This window comes from Cherax quadricarinatus, chromosome 83, assembly GCF_038502225.1.
Source record: "Cherax quadricarinatus isolate ZL_2023a chromosome 83, ASM3850222v1, whole genome shotgun sequence".
In the NCBI taxonomy this organism is placed as follows: domain Eukaryota; kingdom Metazoa; phylum Arthropoda; class Malacostraca; order Decapoda; family Parastacidae; genus Cherax; species Cherax quadricarinatus.
Genome location: NC_091374.1, coordinates 17351659 through 17374104, shown reverse-complemented (window position 1 = coordinate 17374104; position 22446 = coordinate 17351659). Strand labels below are relative to the sequence as shown.

Genomic DNA, 22446 nt, shown 5'->3' with positions numbered 1-22446 from the left:
TCTAATCTTACCTATAATATATAGGAAACTTGCTATCTGTGAAAATATCTTTAGTATAACAATATGTTCTTAGGACTATTAATACAATGACCAAAGTACTATACTTAGTTTTAAACAAAAATAAGGTATTCTTTTAGCATGCTTTAATTATACAAAACACAAATTTCTATAATGAAACACTATTCACATCACTCAAGTAACAACATTTTTCTATCACACAGAACAGAAAATTCTTTATATAAACAAAGACATACCAAGCATTTTCCTGTTTGTTTATCACATGTGTCAGCATGACCATTGCACTGACAAGGAACACAGTAACCACCATATGGTCCACGCTGGGCACGGTAATAACCTTGGGCACAATCCTCACACGATAAACCTGAAGTATAATGAATTAAATTTTTTTAGTTCAAACCTTAATCCACGCATCATAAAAATGCACCTATCTTTCATAGCTGGTTGCTCCATGGAATCCTCTATTAACTGTAAGGTGTCCCTTGTCTTGGGTCATCCCTAGATATTTTATCCATTTTTGGCACTTTAAAATTTTAAAGGAGTAAAGTAATAAATATCTCTATACTTATAGCTTTAACTCACCTGAAATTCTATGATTAAACCTGTTTGCAGCTACAGCAGCAGAGCCTTGCTCGTAGTATCCCACCTTCAGTGCTAATCATATATGTACTCTAGTTTTATCAAGTTTCTTCTTTGATCCCAATAATCTACCACTATTTTAAAAGAAATACAGTGGACCCCCGGTTAATGATATTTTTTCATTCCAGAAGTATGTTCAGGTGCCAGTACTGACCGAATTTGTTCCCATAAGGAATATTGTGAAGTAGATTAGTCCATTTCAGACCCCCAAACATACATGTACAAACGCACTTTCATAAATACACTTAAATAATTGGTCGCATTGGGAGGTGATCGTTTAGCAGGGGTCCACTGTATTTTACAGATTTCTTTGGCATCTGTATCTTAATTTACAACTGTGGCTTCTTGTGTTGATAAGTAATATGGCACAAAGATACTATATATGGGGAAGCTTTTATTGGTTATCAAGTACGTACACAAAAACGTGGGAACAATGCATCCTGCCAGCATTTCCATCCTAATTCTTCATAAAAATATATATATTTATGGGTAAAAATAATCCATGAAAAATATAATTCATACTTAAGAATATAATAATAGGTGCCTCAGTGTTGGAAGAATAGATCAGTTATCATAAGTAAGTAGTTGGTTGCAAAATGCCAGTGTCATAACTGTGAAACCATATAAGCCAGGGCCCTACTGTACCACATATAATATACAATATTATATGTATCACATTCTACAACATACCTCACTAACATTCTCACAGTACTGATGATTCAAGACCTAATTTAGAAGAAAAATATTTCCAAGGTGGTCTTCCTTAACATACCTTCATAATTAACCGGACACTGGCATCGTTCCACAGAAAGTGCCTGACGTGAGCTAGATCCAGGCCAATCAGTAGTTGGTATATCAATGCTGGTATTAAACAACCTGCACAGAGAGTTTTTCGTGTTAGTAACATGATCATTCTGTCTGCTTAAAATTATATTTTTATATCAAACTCTTTAAATTAAAATACTGTGTATAGAAAATAAAAAAAAAAAGCTGTCTATATTAAATAGGAGGAAAAGAAATAGATTAGCTTAGACAACTAACTAGACTAACTAATTTATTAACTTTCTTCAGTAAAGCTTTTGAGGCTGCTGACCACGATAAAGAATTTGATATTATTTACTTAGATTTTAGTAAGGCTTTTGATAGAGTTCCACACCATAGACTGTTAAAGAAAGTGGTAGCTCATGGCATTGGGGGAAAAGTGCTCTCGTGGATCGAGTCATGGCTAACTGACAGGAAGCAGAGAGTGTCCATAAATGGGGTTAAATCTGAGTGGGGATCTGTAACAAGTGGCGTTCCACAGGGATCAGTCTTGGGCCCGTTGTTGTTTATAATATATATCAATGATCTTGATGAGGGAATTACTAGTGATATGAGCAAATTCGCCGATGACACAAAGATAGGTAGGATAATTAATTCAAACGTAGATGTTATGGAACTTCAGGAGGATTTAAACAAACTCTATTCTTGGTCAGAAAAGTGGCAGATGCAGTTCAATGTAGATAAATGCAAGGTTCTGAAGCTTGGGAGTGCCCATAACCCTAGTACTTGTAAGTTAAATGATGTAGAACTTAGCCATACAGATTGCGAAAAGGACTTGGGGGTTATGGTGAGCAGCAACCTTAAACCAAGACAGCAGTGCCTAAGCGTACGTAATAAGGCAAATAGATTACTGGGATTTATATCAAGAAGTGTAAGCAACAGAAGTCCAGAGGTCATACTGCAGTTTTATACATCATTAGTAAGGCCTCACCTAGATTATGCAGCTCAGTTCTGGTCTCCGTATTACAGAATGGACATAAATTCGTCAGAAACATTCAGCATAGGATGACTAAATTAATACATAGCATTAGAAATCTTCCTTATGAAGAAAGATTGAAGACTCTTAAGTTACATTCACTTGTTAGACGAAGAATGAGGGGAGACCTGATCGAAGTGTATAAGTGGAAGATAGGTATTAATAAAGAGGATATTAATAAGGTCTTGAGGATGTCTCTCCAAGAGAGAACCCGCAGTAATGGATTTAAATTAAATAAGTTTAGATTTAGAAAGGACATAGGAAAGTATTGGTTTGGAAATAGGGTAGTTGATGAGTGGAACAGTCTACCTAGTTGGGTTATTAAGGCTGGGACTTTGGGTAGTTTCAAATTTAGGTTGGATAAGTACATGAGTGGGAAGGGTTGGATTTGAGTGGGACTTTCACATCAGAGCTTATTTCTTGGGTGGCATTGAAAACTGGGTTGGGCAAATGTTTTGTTAGTGGGATGAATTGTAAAGGACTTGCCTAGTATGGGCCAACAGGCCTCCTGCAGTGTTCCTCCTTTCTTATGTTCTTATGTTGACAAAATAATAATTTCTGGTCACTGTTCACAATTATATAACAAACAGAAAGTGAACTAGATGTTCCAGTGATCATTTGTGACTCCATAATGCTCCAGAACAGACTAGAATGTAATTTGGCTTATGTTCAATTTGTAGGTTAGCTGAGAACAATTCCAGCACCAGTATTGTAGGCTATACGGGGGTTCACCCTGATATTTTGTGAAGGGATTCAGGGAAACTGGTTAGCTGGACTTGAGTCCTGGAGGTGATAAATACACTGCCTGCACTCTACAGGAGGGGATTCAGATATTTGCTGTTTGGAGTGACAGCTAATCTGTTGTATTTATGTGCTTCTGACAAAACAGTGATAGTGTGAATGATGGTGAAATTGTTTCTTTTTTTTTGGGGGGGAGTCTCCCTGCCTCGGTGGGAGACGGCCAGTGTGAAAAAAAAAAATGGTTCATACCTAAGAACATTAATTTCCCATTGCTCAACAGATTCCACACCCAAGAGACAGAGCTCATCCCCCACCCCCTGCAAATTAAAAATGGAATATATATATCCTAGTGCCTACATTATGTGCTATTATACATGAGTTACCTTCAGTCTATATAAGAAATTCTCAAAATGAGTGCAGCAGCCCCCATGGGTCCCATGAGCAGGTTTCTATAGAAAATGCAAGTTGCCTGCATTGAGACAACAGTTATATTGTCCTTTCTTTCTTAACACACTGGCCGTCTCCCACCAAGGCAGGGTGACCCTCCCCTCAAAAAAAAAAAAAAAAAAATCACCATCATTCACACTATCAGTCTTGCCAGAGGCACATAGATACAACAGTTTAGATGTCACTCCAAACAGCATATATCCTGTAGATGAATGGTTCAGAGAACTGACGTGTTGACAAATTAGACACACGTGCAACACTTGGCGAAATGTTTCCTCAATAAAGATACCCTAGTGTTGCACATGTGTCTAATTCATCAGCAAATATCCCAAACCCCTCCTTTAGAGTGCAGGCATTGTACTTCCCACCTCCAGGACTTAAGTCTGGCTAACCAGTTTCCCTGAATCCCTTCACAAAATATTACCTTGCTCATACTCCAACAGCTCATCAGGTCAAAAATGCCATTTGCCTCCGAATAAGGACAAATAAAAATAAATTAATAAAATCCTCAACATTATTTGCATTCTGGTAAAAATGACAGAGTTACAACAATCAAATCCTCAAGTCGGTGGTTTCTGAGCAAATTTGACTGTGAAGTGCATGGTTAAAGAAATAGCCATTTTTAGTTGGAACACCAGGCATATATATTTGACCATTCTCAAGGCCCACTCATACGTCTCAGAGCATTTCTATCTTGACTCACAAAGGAGAAACAAATTCTTAAGACAATTTAAAGACTTACCTGGCTTCAATTGAATTACTCCAGTAATTTGCTCGAATGAAAATGCCATCAAGTGAATAGAGAAGTGTCATAAACTGTTCTCGCTGAAGCGGTAGTCCTTAAAGCAATAAATAAATAAATTAATAGTTGTATAAAATAATAAACAAAAAATAATAAATTTAAAAACAAAAATAAATGAAAAAAGAATAAAATTAATTAAAATACAATCAAAATAAAATGAATCATATAGAATCTGCAGAGTACTGGGGTATACAGCACAAGCACACAACTCAGATCTCAACCATATAAGAAGTTTGATTAAGACTGGATACACAGACACCATACTAGTCCATAAACTAAAAAAAATTAACCCTGGGAAAACATTCTGAGGAGACATGGTTATAGCATACATGATACTCAATGGTACTGAACTGAGAAATATACCCTTCATATAACTTTGATGGATTTCTAGAGTTTTTCTACTCTCATAGCCTGACCCTGGGCCAGGCATGTCTGGTGCTTTCCTGGTCAACCAGGCTGTTGCTGCTGGCAGTCCACTGACACTGCAGATGCATTGTCTTGAAGACTTCTACACTTGTTCTAGCAGTATTTCTCATACCTTCTAGTCAGATGTTCAAGTCTGAGACCATAAATGTTGATAGAATTTCCTCTGATTGTGCCCATGTGTTCCTGCCTTATATTGGATTTATTCTACTTTCTCCCTTATCTCTCAATCCAATATGCTCACCTATATATACTCGTCTATATATGTTTGCAGGGGTTGAGTTTTAGCTCCTGGCCCTACCTCTCAACTTGCCATTTGCCAGATTCACACTATCTCCTAGCCTCAAGAGACCTAAAGTACCTATTCTTAAAACTATGTATGAAGTCTGCCTCCACCACTTCTTCGTTGAGGTCATTATATTTTCCAACCCGAGTACTTGTTGCCCCTGAGTACTTGTTTCCTGCGTCTCAAACAGCCTGTCCCTGTCTACTCTATCAGTTCCTCTATTATGTCTCCTCTGGTCCTTCTGTCCTTGAAGGTCTTTAGATTCATTTCCTTAAGCCTTTCCCCATACCTTGTACCCCGTTAGCTCTGGATCTAGTCTCACTGCATGCTTCTGCACATTTTCTAGTTTCTTAACATACTTCCTCATGTGTTGGCTCCATACTGGTGCTACAAACTCCAAAATGGGCCTGTCATATGTTGAAATGACTTTGTTGAGATTCCTGAAGGCCATTCTCAGATTTTCCAGGTGCACATTACTGTAGAGGTTATTCAGTCTATGTGCTGTCTCTGTCTTCAGCCTCTGTACCCTGAGTCTATACTCTGAGTCCAGTCTTCTGGCCTATTTCCCAGTCTTCATAACCTTGAATTTGCTGGGGTTGAATTCAAGCAACCACTTATCTGACCAACTTTGTAGCTTGTCCAGATCCTTTTGTAGCCTTTTCCCAACCTCCTCTATCTGCATTCTCTTCTTTAGTTTTACAGAAACAGTGCTGCCCCTAATATTGATCTTTGTGGTACACCACATTACTCTTCCCCATTCTGACATCTCATCCCAGACAATCACTCTCTTGTTATGGTCATGTGCAAATTTGAGATTAGGCCCTTAAGCACCTACCATGTATGCATTATATCATTTTCTCTCTCTCTCTCTCCTCTGCTCCAACGAGTAATCACCTATATGTGGTTGCAGGGGCCGAGTCACAACTCCTGGCCCTGTCTCTTTGCTGGTCTCTACTAGGTTCATTTTCTCCCAGCTCCAAGAATCATATCATACCTCTTCTTAAAGCTATGTATGAATCCTGCCTCTACTACTTCACTCTCTTGATTCTTCCACTTCCTGACAACTCTAAGGCTCAAGAAATACTTCCTAACATCCCTATGACTCATTTAAGTTTTCAACTTCCAGTTGTCCCCTTGTTCCTGTGTCTCATCTTTGAAACATTCTGTCGCTGTTCATTTTGTCATTTCCTCTCACCATTTTATATGTTATCATGTCCCCCATTCCTCTGTCCTCCAGTGTCATCAGGTTGAGTTTCCTTAACCTCTCCTCATAGGACATAACTATTAGCTCCAGGGCTAGTTTTGTTGGAAACATTTGTGCACCTTCTCTAGTTTCTAGATGTGCTTGACCAGATGTGGGCCTGATGTACACGGTATACAGTGTCGTGAATGATTCCTCACTTAGATGTCGAAATGCTCTTCTAAGGTTTACCAGGCACCCATATGCTGCAGCAGTTATTTGGTTAATGTGCAGCTCAGGAAATGTGCTCAGTATAGTACTCATGCCAAGATTTTTTTTCTTGAGTGAGGTTTGCAGTCTTTGAACCCTGAGCCTGTACTCCTTCTTTGGTCTTCTTTGTCATGTTTAAATGTGTTACTGGCTTTATGCAGGCACAAATGATCTTTGAATTTGTTATATCTCTGATATCTCTCCTACCCTGAATGTAGGCATTAACAATGAACAATAGTAATGCCTCATTGACATTATTTTCCTTGTTCTGAAAGTTCACATTATTGACCCTGTCATTTTCCTAGCAGTCATGACATTTGCCTTACTGTATGCTTTGAAAGTAGGGTCAGCTGACATTATTACTCCAGGTCATTTACATGTTCCTTTCATCCTATTTGGTGATCATCTTCCACTTTGCACTTTTGGGTTCTTCATTCTCTCCATATCTAAGCAGATCAAGTTGTCTCTTTGAATGTCATGTTAATCTCCAATGCCTACTGAAAAATTTTGCTTATAACTTTTGACAATTTTTGTCTTGTACGAGTGTGATTTTCATGTCTATTTCAGTATCATCTGCAAATGATGACATGAAACTGGTGAGTGTTTTTTATCTATGTCTACCATGAGGATAAGTAACAGTAAAGGCATCATGACTGCGCCTTGGGGTACTGAGCCTTTTACTTGAATAATGCTGGATTTTGCTCACTGTACTACTACTTGTTGTGTAACATCTATACAATGTCACACCCATTGTCCTCATTTTGTGTGCAATCACCTCATGATCACATTTGTCAAACGCCTTTGCTTTAATGATTTTGGCTTAAATTTGTTTTAAAACATCAGCTGTCTCTCACTGGGGCAGGGTGACCCAAAAAGAAAGAAAAATACTTTCATCACCATTCAACACTTTCACCATCACTCATACATAATCACTGTCTTTGCAGAGGCGCTCAAATACGACAGTTTAGATATCCCTCCAAACTGCCAATATCCCAAGCACCTCCTTTAAAGTGCAGGACTCAAGTCTAGCAAACCAGTTTCCCTGAATCCCTTCACAAAACATTACTCTGTTCACACTCCAACAGCTTGCCAGGACCCAAAAACCAATATTAATTTTGCTCTTATTCTAGAAGACATATCCTACACTTCAACTGTGCCTCTCAGAGTTATGAGAACTGTGAATGCCACACACACACTTTTACATACAATAAACTGCAATTATGCAGTTCCCATGACTTTTATATGCTACATGATAGAACATGACGTACATGATAGAACATTTAGTGTTTTCTCAACCTTCAGTATTACTCAAATTTCAGTGTCAGGAGAAAGCTCCTGGTTGGAATGTGTTAGGAATTCACCTGCATGAAACACCATCTAATACATTTTTTTTTTTTTTTTTAACAAGTTGGCCGTCTCCCACCGAGGCAGGGCGGCCCAAAAAGAAAATCCCCAAAAAGAAAATACTTTCATCCTTCAACTCTTTCACCTCACTCACACATAATCACTGTTTTTGCAGAGGTGCTCAGAACACAACAACTTAGAAGCATATACGTATAAAGATACACAACATATCCCTCCAAACTGTCAATATCCCGAACCCCTCCTATAGAGTACAGGTATTGTACTTCCCATTTCCAGAGCTCAATATTACCCTGCTCACACTCCAACAGATCATCAGGTCCCAAATACCATTCGTCTCCATTCATTCCTATCAAACACGTTCACGCACACCTGCTGGAAGTCCAAGACCCTCGCCCACAAAACCTCCCTTACCCCTTCCTTCCAACCTTTTCGAGGACGACCCCTACTCCGCCTCCCTTTCCCTAGAGATTTAAATGCTCTCCATGTCATTCTACTTTGATCCATTCTCTCTAAATGACCAAACCACCTCAACAACCCTTCTTCAGCCCTCTGACTAATACTTTTATTAACTCCAAACCTTCTCCTAATTTCCACACCGCGAATTTTCTGTATAATATTTACACCACACATTGCCCTTAGACAAGACATCTCCACTGCCTCCAACCGCCTCCTCGCTGCTGCATTCACAACCCAAGTTTCACACCCATATAAGAGTGTTGGTACTACTATACTTTTATACAATCCCTTCTTTGCCTCCATAGATAATGTGTTTTGTCTTAACATATACCTCAATGCACTACTCACCTTTTTTCCCTCATCAATTCTATGATTAACCTCATCCTTCATAAATCCATCTGCCGACATGTCAACTCCCAAGTATCTGAAAACATTCACTTCTTCCATACTCCTCCTCCCCAATTTGATATCCAATTTTTCTATATCTAAATCATATGATACCCTCATCACCTTACTCTTTTCTATGTTCACTTTCAACTTTCTACCTTTACACACACTCCCAAACTCATCCACTAACCTTTGCAATTTTTCTTTAGAATCTCCCATAAGCACAGTATCATCAGCAAAAAGTAACTGTGTCAATTCCCATTTTGAATTTGATTCCCCATAATTTAATCCCACCCCCTCTCGAGAACACCCTAGCATTTACTTCTTTTACAACCCCATCTATAAACATATTAAACAACCATGATGACATTACACATCCCTGTCTAAGACCTACTTTTACCGGGAAGTATTTTCCCTCTCTTCTACACACCCTAACCTGAGCCTCACTATCCTCATAAAAACTACAGCATTTAGTAACTTACCACCTATTCCATATACTTGCAACATCTGCCACATTGCTCCTCTATCCACTCTATCATATGCCTTTTCTAAATCCATAAATGCAATAAAAACTTCCCTACCTTTATGTAAATACTGTTCACTTATATGCTTCAATGTAAACACTTGAAAAAACACTGTCTCTCAGAGTTCGGCCACGTCTCTCCCTAATACATATTTATAATAAATTCTATAAACTTGAAACAATGATACCTGGAGTGTCCCTGGAGAGAGTTCCAGGGGTCAACGGCCCCGCGGCCCGGTCTGTGACCAGGCCTCCTGGTGCATCAGAGCCTGATCAACCAGGCTGTTACTGCTGGTTGCACACAATCCAACGTACGAGCCACAGCCCGGCTGGTCAGATACCGACTTTAGGTGTTTGTCCAGTGCCTGCTTGAAGACAACCAGGGGTCTATTGGTAATCCCCCTTATGTATGCTGGGAGGCAGTTGAACAGTCTCGGGCCCCTGACACTTATTGTATTCTCTCTTAACGTTCTAGAGACATCCCTGCTTTTCATTGGGGGGATATTGCATCATCTGCCGAGTCTTTTGCTTTCATTGCGAGTGATTTTCGTGTGCAAGTTCGGTACTAGTCCCTCTAGGATTTTCCAGGTTTATATAATCATGTATCTCTCCCGCCTGCATTCCAGGAAGTACTGGTTCTGGAAATTCAAGCGCTCCCAGTAATTGAGGTGTTTTATCTCCGTTATGCGCGCCGTGAAGGTTCTCTGTACATTTTCTAAGTCAGCAATTTCACCTGCCTTGAAAGGTGCTGTTTGTGTGCAGCAATATTCCAGCCTAGATAGAACAAGTGACCTGAAGAGTATCATCATGGGCTTGGCATCCCTAGTTTTGAAGGTTCTCACTATCCGTCCTGTCATTTTTCTAGCAGATGCGATTGATACAATGTTATGGTCCTTGAAGGTGAGATCCTCTGACGTGATCACTCCCAGGTCTTTGATGTTGGTTTCTCGCTCTATTTTGTGGAAGGAATTTGTTTTGTACTCTGATGACGTTTTTATTTCCTCATGTTTACCATATCTGAGTAATTGAAATTTCTCATCATTGAACTTCATATTGTTTTCTGGAGTCCACTGAAAGATTTGGTTGATGTCTGCCTGGAGCCTTGCAGTATGCAATGGAAGACACTGTCATGCAGATTCGGGTGTCATCTGCAAAGGAAGACATGGTGCTGTGGCTGACATCCTTGTCTATGTCAGATATGAGGATGAGAAACAAGATGGGAGCGAGTACTGTGCCTTGTGGAACAGAGCTTTTCACAGTAGCCGCCTCAGACTTTACTCTGTTGACTACTACTCTTTGTGTTCTGTCTGTGAGGAAATTATAGATCCATTTACCAACTTTTCCTGTTATTCCTTTAGCACGCATTTTGTGCGCTATTACACCACGGTCACACTTGTCAAAGGCTTTGGTAAAATCTGTATATATTACATCTGCATTCTTTTTGTCTTCTACTGCATCAAGGACCTTGTCGTAGTGATCCAGTAGCTGAGACAGACAGGAGCGACCTGCTCTAAACCCATGTTGCCCTGGGCTGTGTAATTGATGGGTATCTAGATGGGTGGCGATCTTGCTTCTTAGGACCCTTTTAAAGATTTTTATGATATGGGATGTTAGTGCTATCGGTCTGTAGTTCTTTGCTATTGCTTTACTGCCCCCTTGGTGGAGTGGGGCTATGTCTGTTGTTTTTAGTAACTGTGGGACAACCCCCATGTCCATGCTCCCTCTCCATACCTGGAGTTTACCTGGAGAGAGTTCTGGGGGTCAACGCCCCCGTGGCCCGGTCTGTGACCAGGCCTCCTGGTGGATCAGAGCCTGATCAACCAGGCTGTTGCTGCTGGCTGCACACAAACCAACGTACGAGCCACAGCCCGGCTGGTCAGGAACCGACTTTAGGTGCTTGTCCAGTACCAGCTTGAAGACTGCCAGGGGTCTGTTGGTAATCCCCCTTATGTATGCTGGGAGGCAGTTGAACAGTCTCGGGCCCCTGACACTTTTTATATGGTCTCTTAACGTGCTAGTGACACCCCTGCTTTTCATTGGGGGGATGTTGCATCGTCTGCCAAGTCTTTTGCTTTCGTAGTGAGTGATTTTCGTGTGCAAGTTCGGTACTAGTCCCTCTAGGATTTTCCAGGTGTATATAATCATGTATCTCTCCCGCCTGCGTTCCAGGGAATACAGGTTCAGGAACCTCAAGCGCTCCCAGTAACTGAGGTGTTTTATCTCCGTTATACGTGCCGTGAAGGTTCTCTGTACATTTTCTAGGTCAGCAATTTCACCTGCCTTGAAAGGTGCTGTTAGTGTGCAGCAATATTCCAGCCTAGATAGAACAAGTGACCTGAAGAGTGTCATCATGGGCTTGGCCTCCCTAGTTTTGAAGCTTCTCATTATCCATCCTGTCATTTTTCTAGCAGATGCGATTGATACAATGTTATGGTCCTTGAAGGAGAGATCCTCCGACATGATCACTCCCAGGTCTTTGACGTTGGTGTTTCGCTCTATTTTGTGGCCAGAATTTGTTTTGTACTCTGGATGGTAAAAGCTCGTGAAAGGGGCTTCTTGCAGTTCTTGATGAACACGGAGTTCCATGAGTCTGGCCCTGGGGCAGAGTGCATGGGCATGTCATTTATCACCTGTTCGAAGTCATTTGGTGTCAGGATAATATCAGATAGGCTTGTGTTAACCAAATTCTGTGGCTCTCTCATAAAAAATTCATTTTGATCTTCGACTCTCAGTCTGGTTAGCGGCTTGCTAAAAACTGAGTCATATTGGGACTTGAGTAGCTCACTCATTTCATTGCTGTCATCTGTGTAGGACCCATCTTGTTTAAGTAGGGGCCCAATACCAGATGTTGTTCTCGACTTTGATTTGGCATAAGAAAAGAAATACTTTGGGTTTCTTTCGATTTCATTTATGGCTTTTAGTTCTTCCTGTGATTCCTGACTCCTATAAGATTCCTTTAGCTTAAGTTCGATGTTTGCTATTTCTCTGACCAGTGACTCCCTATGCATTTCAGATATATTGGCCTCTTTTAGCTGCTCTGTTATTCTTTTCTGTCGCTTGTAAAGGGAGCGCCTGTCTCTTTCTATTTTACATCTTCTCCTCTTTTTTCTTAAAGGAATAAGCCTTGAACATACATCGAGTGCCACTGAGTTAATTTGTTCTAGGCATAAGTTGGGGTCTGTGTTGCTTAGTCTATCTTCCCAGCTTATATTGTTTAGGACTTGATTTACTTGGTCCCACTTTATGTTCTTGTTATTGAAGTTGAATTTGGTGAAGGTTCCCTTGTGACTAATCTCATTTGTCGGTCTGGGGCTCCGCAAATACATGTCTGAACCTCGATTATCTTGTGATCTGAGTATATTGTTTTTGATATGGTGACATTTCGTATCAGATCATCATTGTCTGTGAAGATGAGGTCTAGTGTATTCTCCAGTCTAGTAGGCTCTATTATTTGCTGGTTTAAGTTGAATTTTGTACAGAGATTTAAAAGCTCGTGTGTGTGTGAGTTCTCATCAGAGCTGCCTCCTGGTGTTATCACTGTGACAGCATTATTTGCTATATTCCTCCATTTTAGGTGCCTCAAGTTGAAATCCCCCAGGAGCAAGATGTTTGGGGCAGGAGCTGGCAGATTTTCCAGACAGTGGTCAATTTTTGACAGCTGTTCCTGGAATTGCTGGGACGTTGCATCTGAAGGCTTGTAGACTACCACAATGCCTAGGTTTTGGTTCTTGATCTTTACTGCTAAAAGTTCCACTACATCATTTGAGGCATTAAGCAGTTCTGTGCAAACAAGTGACTGCGATATACAGGCCAACCCCCCCCCCCATCCTTTTGCCTGTTCATTCTGTCACATCTGAAGGTTGTAACCTGGGATCCATATTTCGTTGTCCAAGTGATCTTTTATGTGGGTCTCTGTGAAAGCAGCAAATATTGCATTTGCCTCTGCAAGCAGTCCACGGATGAAAGGCATTTTGTTGTTCGTTGCTGGCTTTAGACCCTGTATATTTGCAAAGAAGAATGTCATCGGCCTGGTGGTATTGGTGGTACTGGGGGGGACTTTTTTTCCAGCACTAGTATCTGTATCTGTTGGTTTGGACTGGAGGCCATCAACTGTGATTCCAGTCCAGAAATGACTGGATTTGGCGTATGATTTCCGCCATTTCCTGCCAGTTTTTTTTTTCCTTCCTGGCACTAAAAAACCTCTCCCTCTTGAGTGGCTGTGGCTACCCAGGTTTTCCCATGGCCTGGATGTTTTGTATCTTTTTGTCCCCTTTAGATGGTATGCCTGGCAATTTAAGTTATAGCACAGTCTTTCCTGTACTGAAGAAGGACACATTTCAGGATGAAAAAGCTTACAGGAAGTGAGTTTGCATTTTCCAGTTGTCATATGGGAACGACATTTTCTAGGATGGTGATAGTTGCACGTCCCATCTGTTTTTCCAGATTTCCCATGCCTACAGATACCAAGTGCATAGTATGTGCAGAGGCTTGGTTTCTGTTTGCCTTGGGTTTCTGTGACTGTATTCCCTGTTGGTGCATGTTTACCTGTCTCATTCCTATCCTCACTAGTACTAACAATGGAGCTCTCACCAGTTGTTTCTGGTAATATATCCTCACTATTGCTAGTGGAGTCCCTTGTTTGCCATCTCCTGTGGTATTACTAGTTTGTAATATTGGTTTTATTTTGTCCTTGACTACACTTGTTTCCCCACTACAGCTCCTGTCTCCCTCGAGGTCATTTATATGCATTCCCTCATGCATACATTTACTGTCTCCCAGGACAGCACCTCCATCCTCACCATTACAAGTACACATTCAAAAATGTAAATGAAAAATGCATATAATTTAAAACAGTGGTGCAACATAAAAATGTATATTGCTAATATTTATATTAAATTTCACTTACATTCTAAGGAAAAAATGCCTAAAATCATTCGTCCTATTTTTTGCCATAAATGTGTTATGATGAATTTTTCCTATTTTACTTAAATATCAACTGCTTTTACCTGACATAGTTCTGAAATTGTGCTCAGTTAATCGGATTTCTGCTTTGAAGGTTGCAGAAGAAGTGGGTTCCACTAGTGAGAAGTACTGGGCAATAATATCACCTCCCTTCAAGATTACATCAGGGCCAGTAACTTCAGAGCCTGCAAAATATATTTATTAATTTTAAACACATCATGTCTATACAATTCAGAGCCTGAAACTATTAACCTGTTTATTTAAATATAAGGTATGTTCATACAACTTCTCATAATCTTCTAAGACATCTGATCTTGATTTTGAGTAAACAAAGAAAGCCGATGTGCTCTAAGAGATACTGTACACACACACACGTGATGATTACAAAATATATCTAGTTAGTATACATACTGTCTTCATGACAAAAGTTATGTACCAATTAAAGCACAAACTGGATTGTCTTCGTGTCTAAGGTAATGTATTTAATAATAAAACAATTTCCTTACATTTTAAGTTATGTTTTTAGTAACACCATATGGTACATTATTTTAAATGTTATCACAGCAAGAACTTTTGAAAATGAAACAAACTATATGTAAGTCATTACCCAAGTTTTAATTATACAGTAGACTATCTTAAGCCTTGTGATCACAGTACATATTTTCAATACAGTTATGCCTTGCCCTACATCATTAATTGGCTCCAAGAGCTGTGACATAACCCAGTTTTTGACATGACCAGGACAATGCCATTAAAATGTATTAACCCTTTGAGGGTCCATCCCATAGTTCTATGGCTTTGAAGCCTGGGTCCAAGCCGTAGTACTACGTCATAGGCTCAGCTCCCTCAGATAAGCTTTGAGTGGTAAATTTGGGCCTAGATATGACAGGATGCATCTATGTGGTAAGTGTGCACCATATAAAACAAATCCTGCAGCACATAGTGCATAATGAGAAATAAATGAGACTATGTTTTTGGATTAAAATAGCAACTTTATGGTGTATTTTCTTATGTTTTTTATGGTTTTATTCGCAGTTTCTTGGACTCACTTGATAGAATAGAAGACATACTTCAGAAATAGAGATGATATTGCTTGGTTTTAATACTGAAAATGGCTTGAAACTGAGCTTAAAGTAGCAGATATATTCAATTTTTGCCAATATGTTCAATTTTTGCCAATGTTCAAGAGTAAACAAATGACATCACGCGTCCAATACATGTCAACTGGTGGGTATAATGTACGTTCACAAATGTGCTCATATTATTTATACAATTATTACAATACTGCATAACAGCAAATCTTCTATTTTTTGGTGTGAATAAAAATTCATTATGTGAATTAAAAATGAAAATGGAATTCATTTGTAAAACCTGAAAACATAACTAATAAATAGAGAAAATGTTATTTTAGTGACAGAAATGACTGCATTGTTTATTCTGTACCCTACTTTGAAACCGGAATATTTTTAACTGTGTGAAAATGGCCAAATTACCAATTTCCTATCACTTTATTGGGTAGCTGAAATAGCTGATTGGGCAATTTCTTGTGCTCAATCAATAAAATAGAAGTAATACTAGCAAAATAGCTAAAAGTTTGGTTGACTGGAATAATGTAATTGGCCTAAAATAGGAGTCAAAGTGGGCAAAATCGCCAATGTGTAAATATTGATGACACAGGAAAATTCGTGAGAGAATAATTTTCTGTTTTCCATCAAATTTTTTACTTTTTGTTTTATTACCTTCAGAAAAAGATTCTCTACCAATTCATAAGAAAAAAAATAACAAATTTTTTCTGAAAATTCTTGGACACTATGGACAAGTTTCAGATCGTGGGTCTGAACCCTGAAAGGATTAAAATGACGACAATCACTGTAAAACTAGCATAAAAAACTTGCAAAAGAATATAATTATCACTAAACCTTAAAGAATATTAAAAACACATTTTAGCCATTTTTTTAAAAGAATAATGAGCACACTTAAAAAAGCTGTGTCATTTACCTTGTGATTTGCCCTTAAAAATGCCTTAAGTATGACAAAAAACACCTCATAATTAGCACAAGCAACACGTGAAAAAATATAACTCTCATTAAGGCATTAAAAAATTTTAAGAATATTTTAGTTTTAATTTGAAATGAAAAATAAATAAAATTAATAAAATCATGTTATTTACCTTAAACCAATACTTTTCATCTTTTTTCATACCTTTTAATCATATTTAATTTATCTTCTACTGTAAAACCACATTATGCTTGGAATCTGTGGAGAAAATTTTCCAGTAAAAGGAAGGACGAGTCCATAGCCCCTTGCGGGAAGCTAAGTCTCTCAGAGGGCTGAAGGAGGCTGAGAGGGTCGAGAGATACCCCCCTCTGAGGGACTTAGCCCTCCCACAAGGGGCTAGTGGACTCTTCCTTCCTTTTACTGAGAATTTTCTCACAGAATCACTAGCACTATCCTTCTTAGGAGCCATGGCTAACACAGACATGGTAAAGGAATAATCACAAAAATAACAGCAAAAGACAAAACCAGAACATAATGATGGACATTCGTTTACAACTTTTCAAAGTAAATATTTTATTGTATATGTATATTTTTTATATTTTTAATTTGTATTAATGTATATTAATTTTTTTGCTTCTTTTATCTTTTATTGCTAATTTTTATGTTTTACAAGGAAAAATTTATTTATCTCAAGTCCTTTTATTATGACGTAAGTGACATAGCTGAGGGACATAGTGTCAGACATAATGATGTTCAGTGAATTGAAATTTACTCTAGAAAAGTGGTGTAAAGGCGAATTTGATGTAAACCAAAATGATGTAAAGTGGGGGTATGACTATATACTTCAATTTAATTCAGTTTTTCATTTCCAGTAGATGTATGCCATTTCCATTAAGGTCCCCTGGAATGGAATTCATTTCCACTTGTGGTGCACAATTTTGTTAAGGAGCAGTACGGAAGCCAGGCCGGAGACCTCCCACTACACACTACGCAACTCCATGAGGGTCAGTTTAACTTGACATGTACCATGCTAGTTTTGGTCAATGCACATCACTTAGTTTTTTCCTCTTTTCACTGCCACATCTTATTTGTGGATATTCATTAAGCATCATATTGAAGTAAAAGTGACGCTGGTGAAGCAAGGAAGAAAATTTCGAAGTGAAACTATGCCTATTACAAAAAAACTGGAGGAAACTGAGATACTAAAAGATGGTGCATGCATCATGGAGACAGCGTGAGAGTTTGGTGCTTAGAGAACCAATGATTTAGTCAATTCAAGACAATGAGGTGAAGGTAAGGGCTTGTGCAATGAGTAATCATCTGTCACAATGAAAAGAATGCAGAATAGGTCATTACATTATATGATTATTTTGACTTTATAAGTAGTTAAAATAATTCATGTAACATTAACATAATTTTATATTAATTTTTACCTTTAGCTTTTCCCCAAACACTATGTACATAAGCCCATACAAATACTCTGCAAATAACTTATAGATATCAAATTTTTAATTAGTTTATAGGTTGTGTGTATTAATATATAGATTTGTGTACAACACTGTGTATTAGTAGTTGTTATATTTCTTTTTTGCTATTTAATCAGACATTTAGTTATTTATAAATAAATTACAAAATAATTTATCATTACCATCTTCACCACCAATGACCAGAAGAAAATACTCGAGATATCCTCCATAAGATGAAACATGGTTGCCAAGGTATGCAGCTGGGGCGGTGAAGTAGATCTGTCCTTCTGGGAAGAACTCTTCTACACCTTCCAAATCCTGCTGTATAAGGTCTCTGTAATATGTCGGTGGTTCAGCCAGTGAAGCAAAAGTGAGAGTTGTTCTGGAGAGAGAGGGTAGTCCATGTGCGTTAGGAGTTAGGGACGATTCCACAGCTACTACACCCCAAGCTGACATCTCATCCGCCTGACAGGAAATTAATACACTTGTATAACAATTACATTACAGAAATTGAATAACAGAGAAAAGATTGTTTGTATTTTTTTAAACATAATTTTTTATAAATGCACTGACCTTCAAGTCTGTATGTTCATTTGCTTTGTGTGGTCGTCTCATATTTTATTGGTAAAAACTGTTTAAAAATTTTGATAATTTATATAATACAGTGGGCCTTTCTGTATGCAAAACTATTGTTATTCTTTATAAAATGTATTTTTTGTTAATATTGTTGGGTGTCTGGAATGGTTTAATTGGATTTACATTATTTCTCATGGGAAACATTAACAAAAAATACATTTTATAGTGAATAACAATAGTTTTGCATACAGAAAAGGGACTACTAAATTCTTATTTTCTTATATATTATCTTTTATAGGTAATAGGTTGATAGACAGCATCCGCCCAGGGAGGTGCTACCGTACTGCCAAGTGAGTGTAAAACAGAAGCCTGTATTTGGTTTACATGATGGTAGGACTGCTGGTGTTTTTTGTTTTGTCTCAAACATGCATGATTTCAGGTACATCTTCCTAATTACACTTGAGTCACACTACACAAGCATGATTCTGTCTTAATAGTTGTTGTTCTTATTACTTTTCCTTTCATATCCATGGGGAAGTGGAATAAGAATCTTTCCTCCATAAACCAAGTGTGTTATAAAAGACAACTAAAATCCCAGGAGCAATGGGCTAGTAACCCCTTTTCCTGTAATGCCTACTAAAAAGAAAAAGACGAAAACCATCAAAGTGTGATGTTTGAATGTGTGTGGATTTTTTTTTTTTCCCCAACAAGTCGGCCATCTCCCACCGAGGCAGGATGTACAGCAAATAATAAGAAAGAGATGTTATGAATGAAAAGAAGATGGATGTCCTGGCTCTAAGTGAAACGAAGCTGATGGGGGTAGGAGAGTTTCAGTGGGGAGAAATAAATGGGGTTTCTAATAGCATTAGATGACTGTACACTGACATTCATTTATCCAAGAGAAGAAATGCCAGCATTAGATGACTGTACAATGACATTCACTTATCCAAGAGAAGAAATGCCAGCTGATCTAAGCTACATCAATCACCAGCTAAGAGCTATATCAGCTTGGGGAAACAGATGGCAAGTAACATTTGAACCTGAGAAAATGCAAATGATGATCGTCTCTAGGCACCATGATGGTAATGCTGGTGTGGTAGTAAGGATGAATGGGAGGGTGTTGGCACCTGGAGAAGAAGCTGATATCCTTGGGGTGAAATCTGACTCCAAACTAACCATGAAGAACCATGTTGTAAATCTAGCAAACAAGGCAGCCAGAAAGCTTACAGCACTTCGCCGTATCTCGCATCTGCTTGACAGTAGGGATTGCAAGATTCTGTACGAGGCAAAAGTACACTCACACCCTAAGTATGCTCCACTTTCTTGGTTTGCCTGCCCCCCCTTTCATTTTGACTGCTTGACAGGGGGGAAAAAGGGCAAGACATCTCATCTCCCCCTTTGGGCCCTTTTCCCTTTGGGTTTTAGATTTCATTTCAGCAGAGCCATAAAAAGGAGAGATGGGGTGGCCTTACTGATATGTACAACCAATATTGTTTAGATCACAGGGGGTCCCCCGGGGACAGCGGGGAAAAAGGTTTTATACCGAGGGGGCCAGAGGGGCAGTAACCCCCACATTTCCAGAACATCACTCCATCTGGGGATTAATATCCCCAGGATGCCCTTTAGGGAACACAATTCGCACAAGATGTCCAACAAAAAAAACCCAGTTGATCAAAAGGAAATGCTGGTCCCGGGATGGCTCCAACTTCATCCTTTCCCTTTTGTATTTTTCCTATAAAAAAAAATCCTTTTAAATGATTGATGTGGGAAACGGCCTTTTGGCTTGTTTTTTAAATTAAGGAACCCTTTAACCCCCTGTAAATTGTAAATTTCTAGGGACCCTTTTTAACCCCAAACCCCTTTAAAAAAAAAAAAAAAAAATAATGATAAAAAGTAAGATTATGGCAGGAAAAAAAAAAAAAATTTAAAAATTTATGGGGGTAAAAAAAGGGGTTGTAGGGAAAAGTTTATGGGAAACCAAAGAAGAAGAGGGTGTAGAGGAGAAGATTGATTTGAAAAGGGACGGGAATGTTTTGAATTTTAAAACCCAAGCAAGGGAACTTAAAAGGGATCCCAGTGATGTTAAAAAATGTTTGTAGGGGGAGTATTAGGTAAATGGGATCCCGGGGTAAATAAAAAAGGGGAAACCTTTTAATTGAACTTGCGAGAAAGGGGTTTTTAAAAAATAAGTAAACATATTTTAAAAAGAGGATAAATAAAAATTTACATGTTTGATATATACGTTTTAAATTCTTTGATTATGTATTAGTTTAAAGGTTGATGGGTAGGCTTCAGGTTTCATGTTTAAAAAATGGGAAAGGGGGACCATTAAAAGAAGGCTAGTTAAAGAAAGTAGATGGAAAAAAAGGAAATACCCGTAAAACGTGAAAGTGTATAAACTAAGGGGAGAAATTGGGGGTGAGATATAAGAAAACTATTGGCAGAAAGGGTTTAGTGTAATGAGTAGGGAGGGGGGTTGGAGGGATGAGTTTTAAAAATGAAGTATTAGAATGGGGACAAATTTTTGGGTCGGAGGATGGGGTTGGGGGAAAGGGGAGGATTGGGTGGAAGGGCGAGGGGGAGGGGTTAAAGGGAAAAAAATTTGGTTTTGACTTTTATACAAAGCAGAAGTGTTTAAAATGGGCAGAGTATATGGGGAAAGGGGGTAAAAAATTTAGGAATTTACATAATAACTTTTTTCACTTTAAAACAGTAGGTTGGTAGAAAAAGAACCACCCAGGAGGTACTAAACCTCCCAAAAATGATGTAAAAAAGGAATTGTTTTACATGATGGTAAATTTTTTAAAAAACATGTCTGTTTTAAAATATGCAAAAATTTAAGTACATTTTGGGTTACTTCTATTTACACTTAGGTCACACCCCGCCCATGTACCCCTTTTTTTATAAAATCATCTGTTTTTTTTTGATTGATTTTAAAAATCTTGGTCATATTCCCTTTTCCCTTTTATATCCAGGGGGAAGGGGAAAAGAATTTTCCCCCATAAGCCATGCAGGGAAAGTCAACAAAATCCGGAACAATGCTGGAACCCCTTTTTCCTGTAAAAATTACAAAAAATAAGAAGAAAATTGTCAAAGTGGGATGTCTGAATGGGGGGAAAGGGCAATTTGATAAAAAGAGATGATTTGGATATTAGGGAATGAAAAGAAGCAGGATGCCCTGGTTTAAGTAAAAAAAAGCTAAAGAGGGTGGGTGAGTTTAGTTGAGAGGAAAAAAGGGGATTAGGTCGGGGAAAAAAACAGAGTTAGAACTAAAAACGACTACCAATGTTAAGGATTTTTTATGGCGGGAAAAAGGGGGATTATAAATGATTCCCAAAGGATTATGGGAAGAAAAAAAGGTTGGGTTGTAAAAAGGGGTTAAAAATTTATATGCCCCTTTTAAATGGGAAAGTGTAGAGGAGAGAAAAATTTTGGGGGAAATGTTGAGGAAAAAATGGGGGTTTGAATAAAGGTGGGGTATTTGTGGGGGATTTAAATCCCAAAGGGGGAAAAAGGGGGAAGGGAGTAAAATTTGGGGGGTGCCAGGGGAAAATAAAATTTTTAATTTGGGAGCTAGGTAGAAAAAAGGGGTTTGGTAATGTTCATATTTAGGGAAAAAGGATAAACAAATATACAAGATATATACAAAAGAAAGAAGTTTGTTGATAAATGTTGGTGGATAAAAGGTTGATGGGTAGGCTCCAGGATGTACATGTTTACGGAGGGAAAAACTGATATATCGGATAAATTATTTAGTTGTAGCTACAGTTGATGAGGTAGAGGGGACGGGAAAAAAGGGTTACAAGAAAAAAAAGGGGGGGGAAAGTGTATTAAACAAAGGGAGGGGGAAACCCTCGGGGAATAAAAGCAACTACGTTGCAAGTAGGGAGGGGGGGGGGCCCAAGGGGGTTGGGAAATTTTTTGAAATTTTGAATGGGGGCAAAAATTTTTGTGGTTATAAGGGGGTGGGAGGGGGGAAAGAGGAAAATGGTAAAGAAGTGGGTGGATAAAAAAAAATAAGGGATTTAGAGGTTTTCAAAAAGCAGAAGTGTTAAAGGGAAGGTAGACATGGAAGTAAAAAAATTGAAGAAAAGTGGGAGTGAAAAAAG

At 38.6% G+C, this 22446-nt stretch overlaps 1 protein-coding gene across 1 annotated transcript in view; it reads right to left on the bottom strand.

Annotated features, from left to right (window-relative positions):
* LOC128702233 (laminin subunit alpha-like) overlaps nt 1-22446 on the bottom strand; it is a 206955-nt gene that overhangs the window by 181736 nt on the left and 2773 nt on the right. The window contains exons 2-6 of the mRNA XM_070102903.1: nt 17944-18226; nt 14342-14482; nt 4386-4482; nt 1430-1533; nt 255-382 (exon numbers count right to left, since the gene is read on the bottom strand). Of these exons, the coding sequence (XP_069959004.1) occupies nt 255-382; nt 1430-1533; nt 4386-4482; nt 14342-14482; nt 17944-18226 (753 nt within the window). The remainder of the gene's footprint in view (nt 1-254; nt 383-1429; nt 1534-4385; nt 4483-14341; nt 14483-17943; nt 18227-22446) is intronic.